This window comes from Procambarus clarkii, chromosome 10, assembly GCF_040958095.1.
Source record: "Procambarus clarkii isolate CNS0578487 chromosome 10, FALCON_Pclarkii_2.0, whole genome shotgun sequence".
In the NCBI taxonomy this organism is placed as follows: Eukaryota; Metazoa; Arthropoda; class Malacostraca; order Decapoda; family Cambaridae; genus Procambarus; species Procambarus clarkii.
The window spans coordinates 18458044-18472185 of NC_091159.1; the positions used below are offsets into that span (position 1 = coordinate 18458044).

At 45.2% G+C, this 14142-nt stretch overlaps 2 protein-coding genes across 2 annotated transcripts; one reads left to right on the forward strand and one right to left on the reverse strand.

The window, feature by feature from the left end:
- Positions 1 to 4637: 4637 nt before the first annotated feature.
- Positions 4638 to 9548, reverse strand: LOC138363193 (uncharacterized). Its single transcript, XM_069322190.1, has 2 exons — positions 9532 to 9548; positions 4638 to 7161 (listed from the first exon to the last, which is right to left on the reverse strand). Exons 1-2 carry the CDS (start codon positions 9546 to 9548, stop codon positions 4638 to 4640), a joined length of 2541 nt encoding a protein of 846 aa, XP_069178291.1.
- Positions 9549 to 11545: 1997 nt separating this feature from the next.
- LOC138363194 (uncharacterized) lies at positions 11546 to 13470 on the forward strand. Its single transcript, XM_069322191.1, has 2 exons — positions 11546 to 11598; positions 12333 to 13470. The coding sequence occupies exons 1-2, from the start codon at positions 11546 to 11548 to the stop codon at positions 13468 to 13470; spliced, it is 1191 nt and encodes a 396-aa protein (XP_069178292.1).
- The last annotated feature ends 672 nt before the right edge of the window (positions 13471 to 14142 follow it).

The window sequence follows — 14142 nt, forward strand, 5'->3', positions numbered from 1 at the left end:
CTATCATTCTATTCTGCAGGAAGAACCGCACGTCTATGGGTCATCCAATAAGGTTGCAGACTTCTAGATGTTACCACTGCTAGGCTTAGGCTCGGCTACAAGTACCTCTGAGCGATTGCAACATCTGCTGATGTAGACTTGACTAAATGTAAACTCTGTTAGCAGAACTATTCACATACTTTTCCGCATTATATAACTGAATAGCAGAATTAAATAAAATGGCAGAATTCAAAGATAACCTAGACATTAATGGTGTCCAAGAAATGTATAAGTGCCTCATTCATAGTGCTGTACTACCAGGAATTTCAGCCAAGTATACAAAGTTTGCTTACTGTAGGTGCAGCCTGCACACGCCTGTAAAGCTGCCGCTGTGGGCGTGAAGCAGGATTACTGGGTGACTGACTCACCGCAGATGTGAACTACTAAGTATAGAGGCTGTTGTAAGCCGCTTTAACCACTTGTGATATAAAAAGACTACTGATATATTAACATGTATTTGTGTAAAAAGAAATGTGTGTAACTAGCTTCACAAGACTGTGACTACCTTGGCTAAATGAACAGTGGTGGTGAGTAGCTGAGCAGATTGTGCCTCTGTAACCCCTCACCACCACCGCCCACAGGAGGGGTGTGTGGGTAAATACCGCCCACAGGATGGGTGTGGGGTCTACTGCCACCCATGGGATGGGTGGCCACTACCGCCCATGGAATGGGCGTGGGAGCCTCTCCTGTGGTCCAGTCACCCGTCACTCCTGTGGTCCAGTCACCCGGCACTCCTGTGGTCTAGTCACCCGTCACTCCTGTGGTCCAGTCACCCGTCACTCCTGTGGCGACTGAACCCGGGTCTCTTGATTGAGAGTTGAGGACGTCGACCACTGGACCACGGTACCGCTGTGTGCGCGTGTGTACAAATGTGGCTAAGAGTGAAGATCCTGTGAGGAGTGGTGATGACCCGACCTTCTCTCCTGACACCAACTACCTTGAGGTTACCTTGAGGTGTTTTCGGGGCTTACCGTCCCCGCGGCCCGGTCGTAGGCCAGGCCTCCAGGTTGCTGGACTGGTCAACAAGTCTGTTAGACGCGGCTGCTCGCAGCCTCACGTATGAGTCACAGCCTGGTAGATCAGGTATCCTTTCGAGGTGTTTGTCAAGTTCTATCTTGAACACTGTGAGTGGTCGGCCTCAGTATGCCCCTTATGTGTAGTGGAAGCGTGTTGAACAGTCTCGGGCCTATGATGTTGATAGTTCTCTCTCAGAGTACCTGTTGCACCTCTGCTCTTCAACGGGGGTATTTTGCACATCCTGCCATGCCCCCTGGTCTCATGTGGTGTTATTTGTGTGTGTGTGCAGGTTTCGGGACCAGCCCTTCTAGTATTTTCCATGTGTAAATTATTATGTATCTCTCCTGCCTGCGCTCAGAATACAGATACAGCTTTAGGCATTTCATTCGGTCCCAATAATTTAGATGTTTTACTGAGTGGATTCTAGCAGTAAAGGATCTCTGCACGCTCTGCATGTCAGCAATTTCTCCAGCTTTGAAAGGGACTGTCAATGTGTAGCAGAATTCTACTCTAGAGAGCACTAGCGTCTTGAAGAGTATCATCATCGGTATAGCATTTCTGGTGTGAAAGGTTCTTGTTATCCAACCTGTCATTTTTCTTGCAGTTGTGACGGCTACTTTATTATGTTCTTTAAAGGTATGGTCTTCCGACATGAGAACACCCAAATCCTTTACATTGCCTTTTCGTTCTATGGTATGATTTGACTGCGTTTTGTACGTGATTTCTGCTTTAATATTTTCATTTTTGTCCGTAGCGCAGGAACTGGAACTTATCTTCGTTAAACACCATATTATTTTCTGTAGCCCATTGAAAGACCTGATTTACATCTGATTGGAGGTTTGCCGTGTCCTGTATGTTGTCTACTCTCATAAAAATTCTAGTGTCATCTGCAAAGGATGATACAGTGCTATAAATTGTGTCCTTGTCTACGTCCGACATGAGGATGAGAAAAAGTACTGGAGCAAGTACTGGTGCTTTCATCGAGGCGGTCTGTCGGTCATATTCACCTGGTACCTTTTACATGAAATGCTGGACATTCTGTGTTGAAACATTCCTTCTTATTTAAAGAGTTCTTGCACAGTTCTGGGTGAAAAACATCACAGCTTTTGGTACATTTACCTGTACTAAAAAGATTTCTGCACTTTCTGGGATGATCATATTTACATATTCCATTTGTTCTTCCCGATATCCCATGTTTACAGATACCCCATTTATAATATCAGCAGGTTTTGGGTCCTTGTTTTGTTTCAAAAACCCTGGTGCTAATATCGTGCCCGGTTCAGGCGCCGACACTACGCCCGACCCCTAATATTGCGTCCAGCGCCAACATCGCATCCGGCTCCGGCGCTAATATCGCAGTCCGGCTCTGGCGCCAACATGGCATCTGGCTCTGGCACCAACGTCGTATCCGGCTCCAATCCGGATCCCGGCGCGCTGAGATGTAGCTCCAATTCTGCTTCTACCTGGGTGTCCTTGACCCCAGGTGTCCACGTTGACCTCGCTGTCATCTTGACTCGACCCTCTCTCCTGACACCATACTGTCATCTTGAACACCTGTGTCAGCCTCGCTAGTCCCCCCACGCTCACTCAGTAGGTGTCAGCCTCCTCCTCTGCTGACACCTGCGCTCTATGACGTCCCTTCCCCTAGAAACAAACCAAGTACTCCCCCGTCTCCCCCAGTAGCCGGGACCTGTCCCCGGGACGTCCCCGTCCTCAACACTCCCCCAAGACTGTCCACCACCCACCAGGACCCCCTCACACACCCACACACTCCTGGAGGGAAGTGAACTTTTACGACGGTTTTGAACACATGATCGCCCATTCGGGCACCATTTAAATGTTCACTCATTTTCCTATTGAACATTGTCTGTATATATTAATCTACAGATATTAAACGCCAATGGAAAAATTATGGAATTACAGATACAAAAGCGAATCATATCATGTCAATTAACAGGGGAACTGATTTATTGCGCTACCCGTGTTTCACTTGGTGATGTGTTGGTGGTGGAGTGAGGGGGAGAGTGGTGGTGGAGTGTGAGGGAGTGTGAGGGAGAGTGGTGGAGTGTGAGGGAGTGTGAGGGAGTGTGAGGGAGGGTGGTGGAGTGTGAGAGAGAGTGAGGGACTGTGAGGGAGAGTGGTGGAGTGTGAGGGAGAGTGAGGGAGTGTGAGGGAGAGTGGTGGTAGTGGATGTTACGGTGGTGGTACCCACTACCACCACTGATCAGTATATACTGATAGATAGAGGTAGTATATCACCATCACTGTCAGTGGTGGTAGTGACTGTTAGTATATCGACAAATGTCGATATACTAAGACAGTCTTGTAGACACTGTCAGTCACTGTCTTGAGGATATACCTGTCGCTCGTTAAGACAGTGATTGACATATATCTTCAAGACTTTTAGTGACCGACACATGTGTGTCTTCAAAGACTTAGTGATCGATATATGTCAGTCACTGAGACAGTCTTGAAAACACAGGTTGGTCACTGAGACAGTCTTGAAGACACACAGGTTGGTCACTGAGACAGTCTTGAAGACACACAGGCTGGTCACTGAGACAGTCTTGAAGACACACAGGCTGGTCACTGAGACAGTCTTGAAGACACACAGGTTGGTCACTGAGACAGTCTTGAAGACAAACAGGCTAGTCACTGAGACAGTCTTGAAGACAAACAGGCTGGTCACTGAGACAGTCTTGAAGACACACAGGTTGGTCACTGAGACAGTCTTAAAGACAAACAGGCTAGTCACTGAGACAGTCTTGAAGACAAACAGGCTGGTCACTGAGACAGTCTTGAAGACACACAGGCTGGTCACTGAGACAGTCTTGAAGACACACAGGCTGGTCACTGAGACAGTCTTGAAGACAAACAGGCTAGTCACTGAGACAGTCTTGAAGACAAACAGGCTGGTCACTGAGACAGTCTTGAAGACACACAGGTTGGTCACTGAGACAGTCTTGAAGACACACAGGCTGGTCACTGAGACAGTCTTGAAGACAAACAGGCTAGTCACTGAGACAGTCTTGAAGACACACAGGCTGGTCACTGAGACAGTCTTGAAGACAAACAGGCTAGTCACTGAGACAGTCTTGAAGACAAACAGGCTGGTCACTGAGACAGTCTTGAAGACACACAGGCTGGTCACTGAGCCAGTCTTGAAGACACACAGGTTGGTCACTGAGACAGTCTTGAAGACACACAGGCTAGTCACTGAGACAGTCTTGAAGACAAACAGGCTGGTCACTGAGACAGTCTTGAAGACACACAGGCTGGTCACTGAGACAGTCTTGAAGACACACAGGTTGGTCACTGAGACAGTCTTGAAGACACACAGGCTGGTCACTGAGACAGTCTTGAAGACACACAGGTTGGTCACTGAGACAGTCTTGAAGACACACAGGCTGGTCACTGAGACAGTCTTGAAGACACACAGGTTGGTCACTGAGACAGTCTTGAAGACACACAGGCTGGTCACTGAGACAGTCTTGAAGACACACAGGCTGGTCACCAAGGTCTTTTATTTTGTACTCCAAAGTTCACGGGTCGTTAGTGAGAGTCTTGAGAAGGATACGACACTACACACTTAGATGTTTGTAGAGAATGATGTGGCTAGCATCTATGGTACTATAGTGAGGGATGTGGCTAGCATCTATGCTACTATAGTGAGGGATGTGGCTAGCATCTATGCTACTATAGTGAGGGATGTGGCTAGCATCTATGCTGCTACAGTGAGGGATGTGGCTAGCATCTATACTGCTATAGTGAGGGATGTGGCTAGCATCTATGCTGCTATGGTGAGGGATGTGGCTAGCATCTATGCTACTATAGTGAGGGATGTGGCTAGCATCTATGCTGCTATAGTGAGGGATGTGGCTAGCATCTATGCTACTATAGTGAGGGATGTGGCTAGCATCTATGCTACTATAGTGAGGGATGTGGCTAGCATCTATGCTGCTATAGTGAGGGATGTGGCTATCATCTATGCTACTATAGTGAGGGATGTGGCTAGCATCTATGCTACTATAGTGAGGGATGTGGCTAGCATCTATGCTACTATAGTGAGGGATGTGGCTAGCATATATGCTGCTATAGTGAGGGATGTGGCTAGCATCTATGCTACTATAGTGAGGGATGTGGCTAGCATCTATGCTACTATAGTGAGGGATGTGGCTAGCATCTATGCTGCTATAGTGAGGGATGTGGCTAGCATCTATGCTGCTATGGTGAGGGATGTGGCTAGCATCTATGCTGCTACAGTGAGGGATGTGGCTAGCATCTATGCTGCTATAGTGAGGGATGTGGCTAGCATCTATGCTGCTATAGTGAGGGATGTGGCTAGCATCTATGCTGCTATGGTGAGGGATGTGGCTAGCATCTATGCTGCTATAGTGAGAGATGTCGCTAGCATCTATGCTGCTATAGTGAGAGATGTCGCTAGCATCTATGCTGCTATAGTGAGAGATGTCGCTAGCATCTATGCTGCTATAGTGAGAGATGTCGCTAGCATCTATGCTGCTATAGTGAGAGATGTGGCTAGCATCTATGCTGCTATAGTGAGAGATGTCGCTAGCATCTATGCTGCTATAGTGAGAGATGTGGCTAGCATCTATGCTGCTATAGTGAGAGATGTCGCTAGCATCTATGCTGCTATAGTGAGAGATGTCGCTAGCATCTATGCTGCTATAGTGAGAGATGTCGCTAGCATCTATGCTGCTATAGTGAGAGATGTCGCTAGCATCTATGCTGCTATAGTGAGAGATGTCGCTAGCATCTATGCTGCTATAGTGAGGGATGTGGCTAGCATCTATGCTGCTATAGTGAGGGATGTGGCTAGCATCTATGCTGCTATAGTGAGGGATGTGGCTAGCATCTATGCTGCTATAGTGAGGGATGTGGCTAGCATCTATGCTGCTATAGTGAGAGATGTCGCTAGCATCTATGCTGCTATAGTGAGGGATGTGGCTAGCATCTATGCTGCTATAGTGAGGGATGTGGCTAGCATCTATGCTGCTATAGTGAGGGATGTGGCTAGCATCTATGCTGCTATAGTGAGGGATGTGGCTAGCATCTATGCTGCTATAGTGAGGGATGTGGCTATCATCTATGCTACTATAGTGAGGGATGTGGCTAGCATCTATGCTGCTATAGTGAGGGATGTGGCTAGCATCTATGCTGCTATAGTGAGGGATGTGGCTAGCATCTATGCTGCTATAGTGAGGGATGTGGCTAGCATCTATGCTGCTATAGTGAGGGATGTGGCTAGCATCTATGCTGCTATAGTGAGGGATGTGGCTAGCATCTATGCTGCTATAGTGAGGGATGTGGCTAGCATCTATGCTGCTATAGTGAGGGATGTGGCTAGCATCTATGCTGCTATAGTGAGGGATGTGGCTAGCATCTATGCTGCTATAGTGAGGGATGTGGCTAGCATCTATGCTACTATAGTGAGGGATGTGGCTAGCATCTATGCTGCTATAGTGAGGGATGTGGCTAGCATCTATGCTGCTATAGTGAGGGATGTGGCTAGCATCTATGCTGCTATAGTCAGGGATGTGGCTAGCATCTATGCTGCTATAGTGAGGGATGTGGCTAGCATCTATGCTGCTATAGTGAGGGATGTGGCTAGCATCTATGCTACTATAGTGAGGGATGTGGCTAGCATCTATGCTGCTATAGTGAGGGATGTGGCTAGCATCTATGCTGCTATAGTGAGGGATGTGGCTAGCATCTATGCTGCTATAGTGAGGGATGTGGCTAGCATCTATGCTGCTATAGTGAGGGATGTGGCTAGCATCTATGCTGCTATAGTGAGGGATGTGGCTAGCATCTATGCTGCTATAGTGAGGGATGTGGCTAGCATCTATGCTGCTATAGTGAGGGATGTGGCTAGCATCTATGCTGCTATAGTCAGGGATGTGGCTAGCATCTATGCTGCTATAGTGAGAGATGTGGCTAGCATCTATGCTGCTATAGTGAGAGATGTCGCTAGCATCTATGCTGCTACAGTGAGGGATGTGGCTAGCATCTATGCTGCTATAGTGAGGGATGTGGCTAGCATCTATGCTGCTATAGTGAGGGATGTGGCTAGCATCTATGCTGCTATAGTGAGGGATGTGGCTAACTTACAAATAACCAATCTATATTACTCGCTGCATTAGTTAACAACACCACTAGTATAACAATAATCTATACTACTGATACTGGGTGGTATAAAATTCATATTAAATATTACAAATAAAATATAAAGTCAGTTATTAGGAGCATGTGAAGCATATGAGTGTGGATACTTTAAACGTTGTGCGAGAAGTGACGCTCCGAATCCGGCCGGTATGTATAGGAGAGTGTCCGGTTAAGAGCTCTCCCCCGCCCCCTTCCCCTCGTTACCCGGACCACCGGTGATCCCGGGTGAGGGTTATCCGTGCAGGAGCTGACTCACCGGCTGTTTATACCGCCTGTGTGATGAGACTGGCAGACCGGGTGCAGCCACATCGCACACAAGGACATTCGCCACAGTTTGCTTTCCAAAATGCTTCACCAACGTACTACAAATAATCGCCAACAGAAACACCTAACCTAACCTATGCCTATATATGCACAATATGCTAATATATTATTATTTATAGTTGAGAAAATTCCCGTTTTGAATGAACAGGATGTAAAAATTTATGAATGCGTCTGTGGGGTCGATCGCTGATTGGAATAGAGTTGAGTCGAGGACGAGTTGACGATGTGAGCTGTATACGACAGATCGACCATCGTGTTTATGGTTGCACACTTACCTATATGTGCTTCCCTACTGTGCGTCACCGCACACAGTAATTTTGGCAGTGTCAAATATTGGGATCAAAAAAGATTTTAAATAACAAACCAATAATCCTGTCCAATAACGATGGTCTACTTTCAGCCTCTGATACTGCTATTGAATTCAATAGGTTCTTCCCATCCATTCGGTCATCCCATGCTAATGATATTCCATCTTCCAGTACTAATGTTCAGGACTATCTTACAGGTAACTACCCACAGTCTACATCTACAAGCAGCTTTACTCTTATCTAGCCAAACACAATATACTAAGCTCTTGTCAATATGGCTTCAGACCCAAAAAAGCACTAACGATGCACTTATTAGTATAATTAACTTGATACATGCAGCTCTTGATAAAAATGAGTTCCCTGTTGGGTTATTTGTGGACCTACTTAAGGCTTTTGACACTGTCAGCCACCAAAACCTTCTTCTTAAATTACATCATTATGGAGTCAGAGGTCACTCCCTGCAATACCTTCAGTCCTACCTTACTGACAGGCTCCAGTATGTTTCTGTGAATAATTCCATTTCTCCGACACTACCTATAAACATCGGTGTTCCTCAGGGCAGCATACTTGGCCCTCTCCTCTTTCTCAGCTACATTAATGACTTTCCAAATGCCTCTTAACACCTCAAACCAATCTTATTTGCTGATGACACAACTTTCATTTTCTCCAGTCCTGATCCTCTTGCTCTAAATGTCACTGTGAATACTGAACTAAAGAAAGTCCATCTTTGGCTAACTGCTAACAAACTTACTCTTAACATTGACAAAACTTTCTATATTTTGTTTGGTAATAAATCCTCAAATGAAATTAATCTAAAAATAAACAATATACAAATCAATAGTAAAGTTAATGGTAAATTAATTGGTGTCCTCATCGATAACAAGCTGAATTTCCAGGGACACATTCTAAATGTAGCAAAAAATGTTTCTAAAACTGTTGGCATTCTTTCTAAAATCAGATATTATGTTCCTCGCCCTACCCTGGTGACGCTCCATTACTCTCTCATCTATACTTATCTCAACTATGGTATTTGTGCTTGGGGTTCTACTACCCAAAATCATTTACGTTCTCTAATTACCCAACACAAAGCTGCTATTAGAACAATATCCAACTCTGGCCCCAGACAGCACTCGGTACCCCAACTCAAATCTCTGAATATGTTAGATATTAAGTCACTGCACATTCTCTCTTGTGTACTCTGTATATTTAAAACTCTGAATTGTAATGTCAATCCTGACCTTTAACGCTTCCTAGAAGGTTGTAACAGAACTCACGGGCACCACACCAGAAACAAATACCTATTTGATATTCCAATAGTACGACTTAATCAAACTAAGAATGCTCTACAACTCAAGGGACCCAGAATGTGGAATGACCTTCCCAATCATGTCAAAGATTGTACCTCTCTCAACCAGTTTAAGATGAAAACTAAGTACTACCTAATTAACTCCATGTAACCTACCTTACTTCTAAATGTCAACCCTTGTCTTACTATTTAAAAAAAAAATGCTGTTTATTGACCAACTTGTATATTGGCTATTTTCCACCATATTCCCCCATTTTTTTATCTTTTATTATTTTTTTTCCTTTCAACGCAATTTATACTTTAAGCTCAATTACTATTAAGCTTTAGTCTAAGAGTTTTTTTCCACCTCACCTTGCCCGAAGCGCCATGCGTACTAGTGGCTTTACGTATTGTATGTACTACCTCTATCTTTATATCTAACACAATGTTTGTACTATAACTCTGCAACTATGTATGTACTGTTCCTAAATAAATTATTATTATTATTAATTATTATTATTATTATTATTATTATTATTATTATTATTATTATTATTATTATTGTAAACAGAAATCCTGCCCAGTATCACCGTACACGGTCATTCCAGGAATACTAGTAGTCGTTCAAAGAACACTAGTAGTCGTTCAAAGAACACTAGTAGTCGTTCAAAGAACACTAGTAGTCGTTCAAAGAACACTAGTAGTCGTTCAAAGAACACTAGTAGTCGTTCAAAGAACACTGGTAGTCGTTCAAGGAATGCTGGTAGTCGTTCAAAGAACACTGGTAGTCGTTCAAGGAATACTGGTAGTCGTTCAAGGAATACTGGTAATCGTTCAAGCAATACTGGTAGTCGTTCAAGGAATACTGGTAATCGTTCAAGCAATACTGGTAGTCGTTCAAGGAACACTGGTAGTCGTTCAAAGAACACTAGTAGTCGTTCAAGGAATACTGGTAGTCGTTCAAGGAATACTGGTAGTCGTTCAAGGAATACTGGTAGTCGTTCAAGGAATACGGGTAGTCGTTCAAGGAATACTGGTAGTCGCTCAAGGAATACTGGTAGTCGTTCAAGGAATAATGGTAGTCGTTCAAGTTATACTGGTAGTCGTTCAAGGAATACTGGTAGTCGTTCAAGGAATACTGGTAGTCGTTCAAGGAATACTAGTAGTCGTTCAAGGAATACTGGTAGTCGTTCAAGGAATACTGGTAGTCGTTCAAGGAATACTAGTAGTCGTTCAAGGAATACTGGTAGTCGTTCAAGGAATACTGGTAGTCGTCCCAGGAATACTGGTAGTCGTTCAAGGAATACTGGTAGTCGTCCCAGGAATACTGGTAGTCGTCCCAGGAATACTAGTAGTCGTTCAAGGAATACTGGTAGTCGTCCCAGGAATACTGGTAGTCGTCCCAGGAATACTGGTAGTCGTCCCAGGAATACTGGTAGTCGTCCCAGGAATACTGGTAGTCGTCCCAGGAATACTGGTAGTCGTCCCAGGAATACTGGTAGTCGTCCCAGGAATACTGGTAGTCGTCCCAGGAATACTAGTAGTCGTTCAAGGAATACTGGTAGTCGTCCCAGGAATACTGGTAGTCGTCCCAGGAATACTGGTAGTCGTCCCAGGAATACTGGTAGTCGTCCCAGGAATACTGGTAGTCGTTCAAGGAATACTGGTAGTCGTCCCAGGAATACTGGTAGTCGTCCCAGGAATACTGGTAGTCGTCCCAGGAATACTAGTAGTCGTTCAAGGAATACTGGTAGTCGTCCCAGGAATACTGGTAGTCGTCCCAGGAATACTGGTAGTCGTCCCAGGAATACTGGTAGTCGCCCCAGGAATACTGGTAGTCGTCCCAGGAATACTGGTAGTCGTCCCAGGAATACTGGTAGTCGTCCCAGGAATACTGGTAGTCGTCCCAGGAATACTGGTAGTCGTCCCAGGAATACTGGTAGTCGTCCCAGGAATACTGGTAGTCGTCCCAGGAATACTGGTAGTCGTCCCAGTGTTGCAACCCAAAGGAATTTGAATAAATAAGATTCACTCCTAAATCTGTGAGGTGGCAGAAGCGGTTGTGTGTGAATGGACCGAGTATGAAGCAGGGGAGATCAAGACATCTGGGACACCAGATTATCAACATCTCCTGAGAGTGTCCGCCAATTATGTGAAGCTGGGCAGTATCTGCTATGAATCCGGCGACTGCAACTAGTCGGAAACGGTCTTGGAAGCTACTGCAGAATGAGAAGTTGTGGCGAGGGTGAGAGGGTAATGTTACAGTGGTGGCGCTCTGGAGATTTTGGCCCAAGCGAATGGGGGTGAGCAGTTCCGATCTGCGAGTTGTACTGGGCATTTGTGACTTGTGGATTAGTAGCTACATCAGCAGAGTGACATGTCGAGGATGGTAGACATGCTCACTGGTGGTGGTGGCAGTGCAGCCCGACGGTGCTATATGTTAGTTGGGCATCACCAGTAGCTTATCTATGGGTTATGAAGTGACATTTGGCCAGCAATTTGAGAGATACGTTGTCTCTGGAGATAAGGATGTATAGGAACTAGGATCTTTGAGACCTAGTTGAGGATTACGGGACTCAGACACTGGAAGTGTTTGTGCATAGTGTTGATTCATGTAAATACTTGTGAATGTATTAACTCTTTGCTGTGTTATATATCCCTCTCTGTGTATATCCCCGCCTATACGTTAGCCTTATTTAGACAAATGGATAAGTTATATTTATGTCTGGCATATAAATGATTTACTGATATACAAGAACAACATCAGGAATACTGGTAGTTGTTCCTGGAGAACTGGTAGTCGTTCCAGGAATAATAGAAGTCGTTCCAGGAATACTGGTAGTCATTCCAGGCATACTATTGGTCGTTTCAGCATAAAAACTGTGATCGTTTTTCTTTCCTATGAAGATCAGGGATGGAAAACTGTGCCATATTTTTCTTTCCATGAAGATTGCGGAGGGGAATAGTGCTATACTTTCCTTCCCATAAAGATCGAGGAGGTAAAATTGTGACACCTTTTCCATCTATTGACGACTGTTGGGGGGGGGGAGAGTAACCAATGGTTGATGACTAAATACAACTTCCATTATTTAATGGGTAAAATAACATGAAAGGCTCACCATTTCCCCCATAGGTTCTCCACTATAGCAAATGTAACGATGAGATGATGACAGTAGCTTGGTAGTCAGCGTCAATAGTCTCGCCTTAGTCACACAAAAGCCAGTCATCAGTAGTGAAACACAAAAGTCAGTCATCAGTAGTGAAACACAAAAGCCAGTCATCAGTAGTGAAACACAAAAGTCAGTCATCACTAGTGAAACACAAAAGCCAGTCATCAGTAGTGAAACACAAAAGTCAGTCATCAGTAGTGAAACACAAAAGTCAGTCATCACTAGTGAAACACAAAAGCCAGTCATCACTAGTGAAACACAAAAGTCAGTCATCACTAGTGAAACACAAAAGTCAGTCATCACTAGTGAAACACAAAAGTCAGTCATCACTAGTGAAACACAAAAGTCAGTCATCACTAGTGAAACACAAAAGCCAGTCATCAGTAGTGAAACACAAAAGTCAGTCATCACTAGTGAAACACAAAAGCCAGTCATCACTAGTGAAACACAAAAGCCAGTCATCACTAGTGAAACACAAAAGTCAGTCATCAGTAGTGAAACACAAAAGTCAGTCATCAGTAGTGAAACACAAAAGTCAGTCATCAGTAGTGAAACACAAAAGTCAGTCATCAGTAGTGAAACACAAAAGCCAGTCATCACTAGTGAAACACAAAAGCCAGTCATCACTAGTGAAACACAAAAGTCAGTCATCAGTAGTGAAACACAAAAGCCAGTCATCAGTAGTGAAACACAAAAGTCAGTCATCACTAGTGAAACACAAAAGTCAGTCATCACTAGTGAAACACAAAAGCCAGTCATCAGTAGTGAAACACAAAAGTCAGTCATCAGTAGTGAAACACAAAAGTCAGTCATCAGTAGTGAAACACAAAAGTCAGTCATCACTAGTGAAACACAAAAGCCAGTCATCACTAGTGAAACACAAAAGCCAGTCATCAGTAGTGAAACACAAAAGTCAGTCATCAGTAGTGAAACACAAAAGCCAGTCATCAGTAGTGAAACACAAAAGCCAGTCATCACTAGTGAAACACAAAAGCCAGTCATCAGTAGTGAAACACAAAAGCCAGTCATCAGTAGTGAAACACAAAAGCCAGTCATCACTAGTGAAACACAAAAGCCAGTCATCACTAGTGAAACACAAAAGCCAGTCATCAGTAGTGAAACAAAAGCAAGTCATCATTAATGAAATACAAAAGCCAGGCATCACTAATGAAACACAAAAGCCAGTCATCACTAGTGAAACACAAAAGCCACCAGAGAAAACCTTTATACAGAAAACAACAGTTCTAGGACGACCACAGTGGCCCCATTGTTCCAGGACGACCACAGTGGCCCCATTGTTCCAGGACGACCACAGTGGCCCCATTGTTCCAGGACGACCACAGTGGCCCCAGTGTTCCAGGACGACCACAGTGGCCCCAGTGTTCCAGGACGACCACAGTGGCCCCAGTGTTCCAGGACGACCACAGTGGCCCCAGTGTTCCTGGACGACCACAGTGGCCCCAGTGTTCCAGGACGACCACAGTGTTCCAGGACGACCACAGTGGCCCCATTGTTCCAGGACGACCACAGTGGCCCCAGTGTTCCAGGACGACCACAGTGGCCCCAGTGTTCCAGGACGACCACAGTGGCCCCATTGTTCCAGGACGACCACAGTGGCCCCAGTGTTCCAGGACGACCACAGTGGCCCCAGTGTTCCAGGACGACCACAGTGGCCCCAGTGTTCCAGGACGACCACAGTGGCCCCAGTGTTCCTGGACGACCACAGTGGCCCCAGTGTTCCAGGACGACCACAGTGGCCCCATTGTTCCAGGACGACCACAGTGGCCCCATTGTTCCAGGACGACCACAGTGG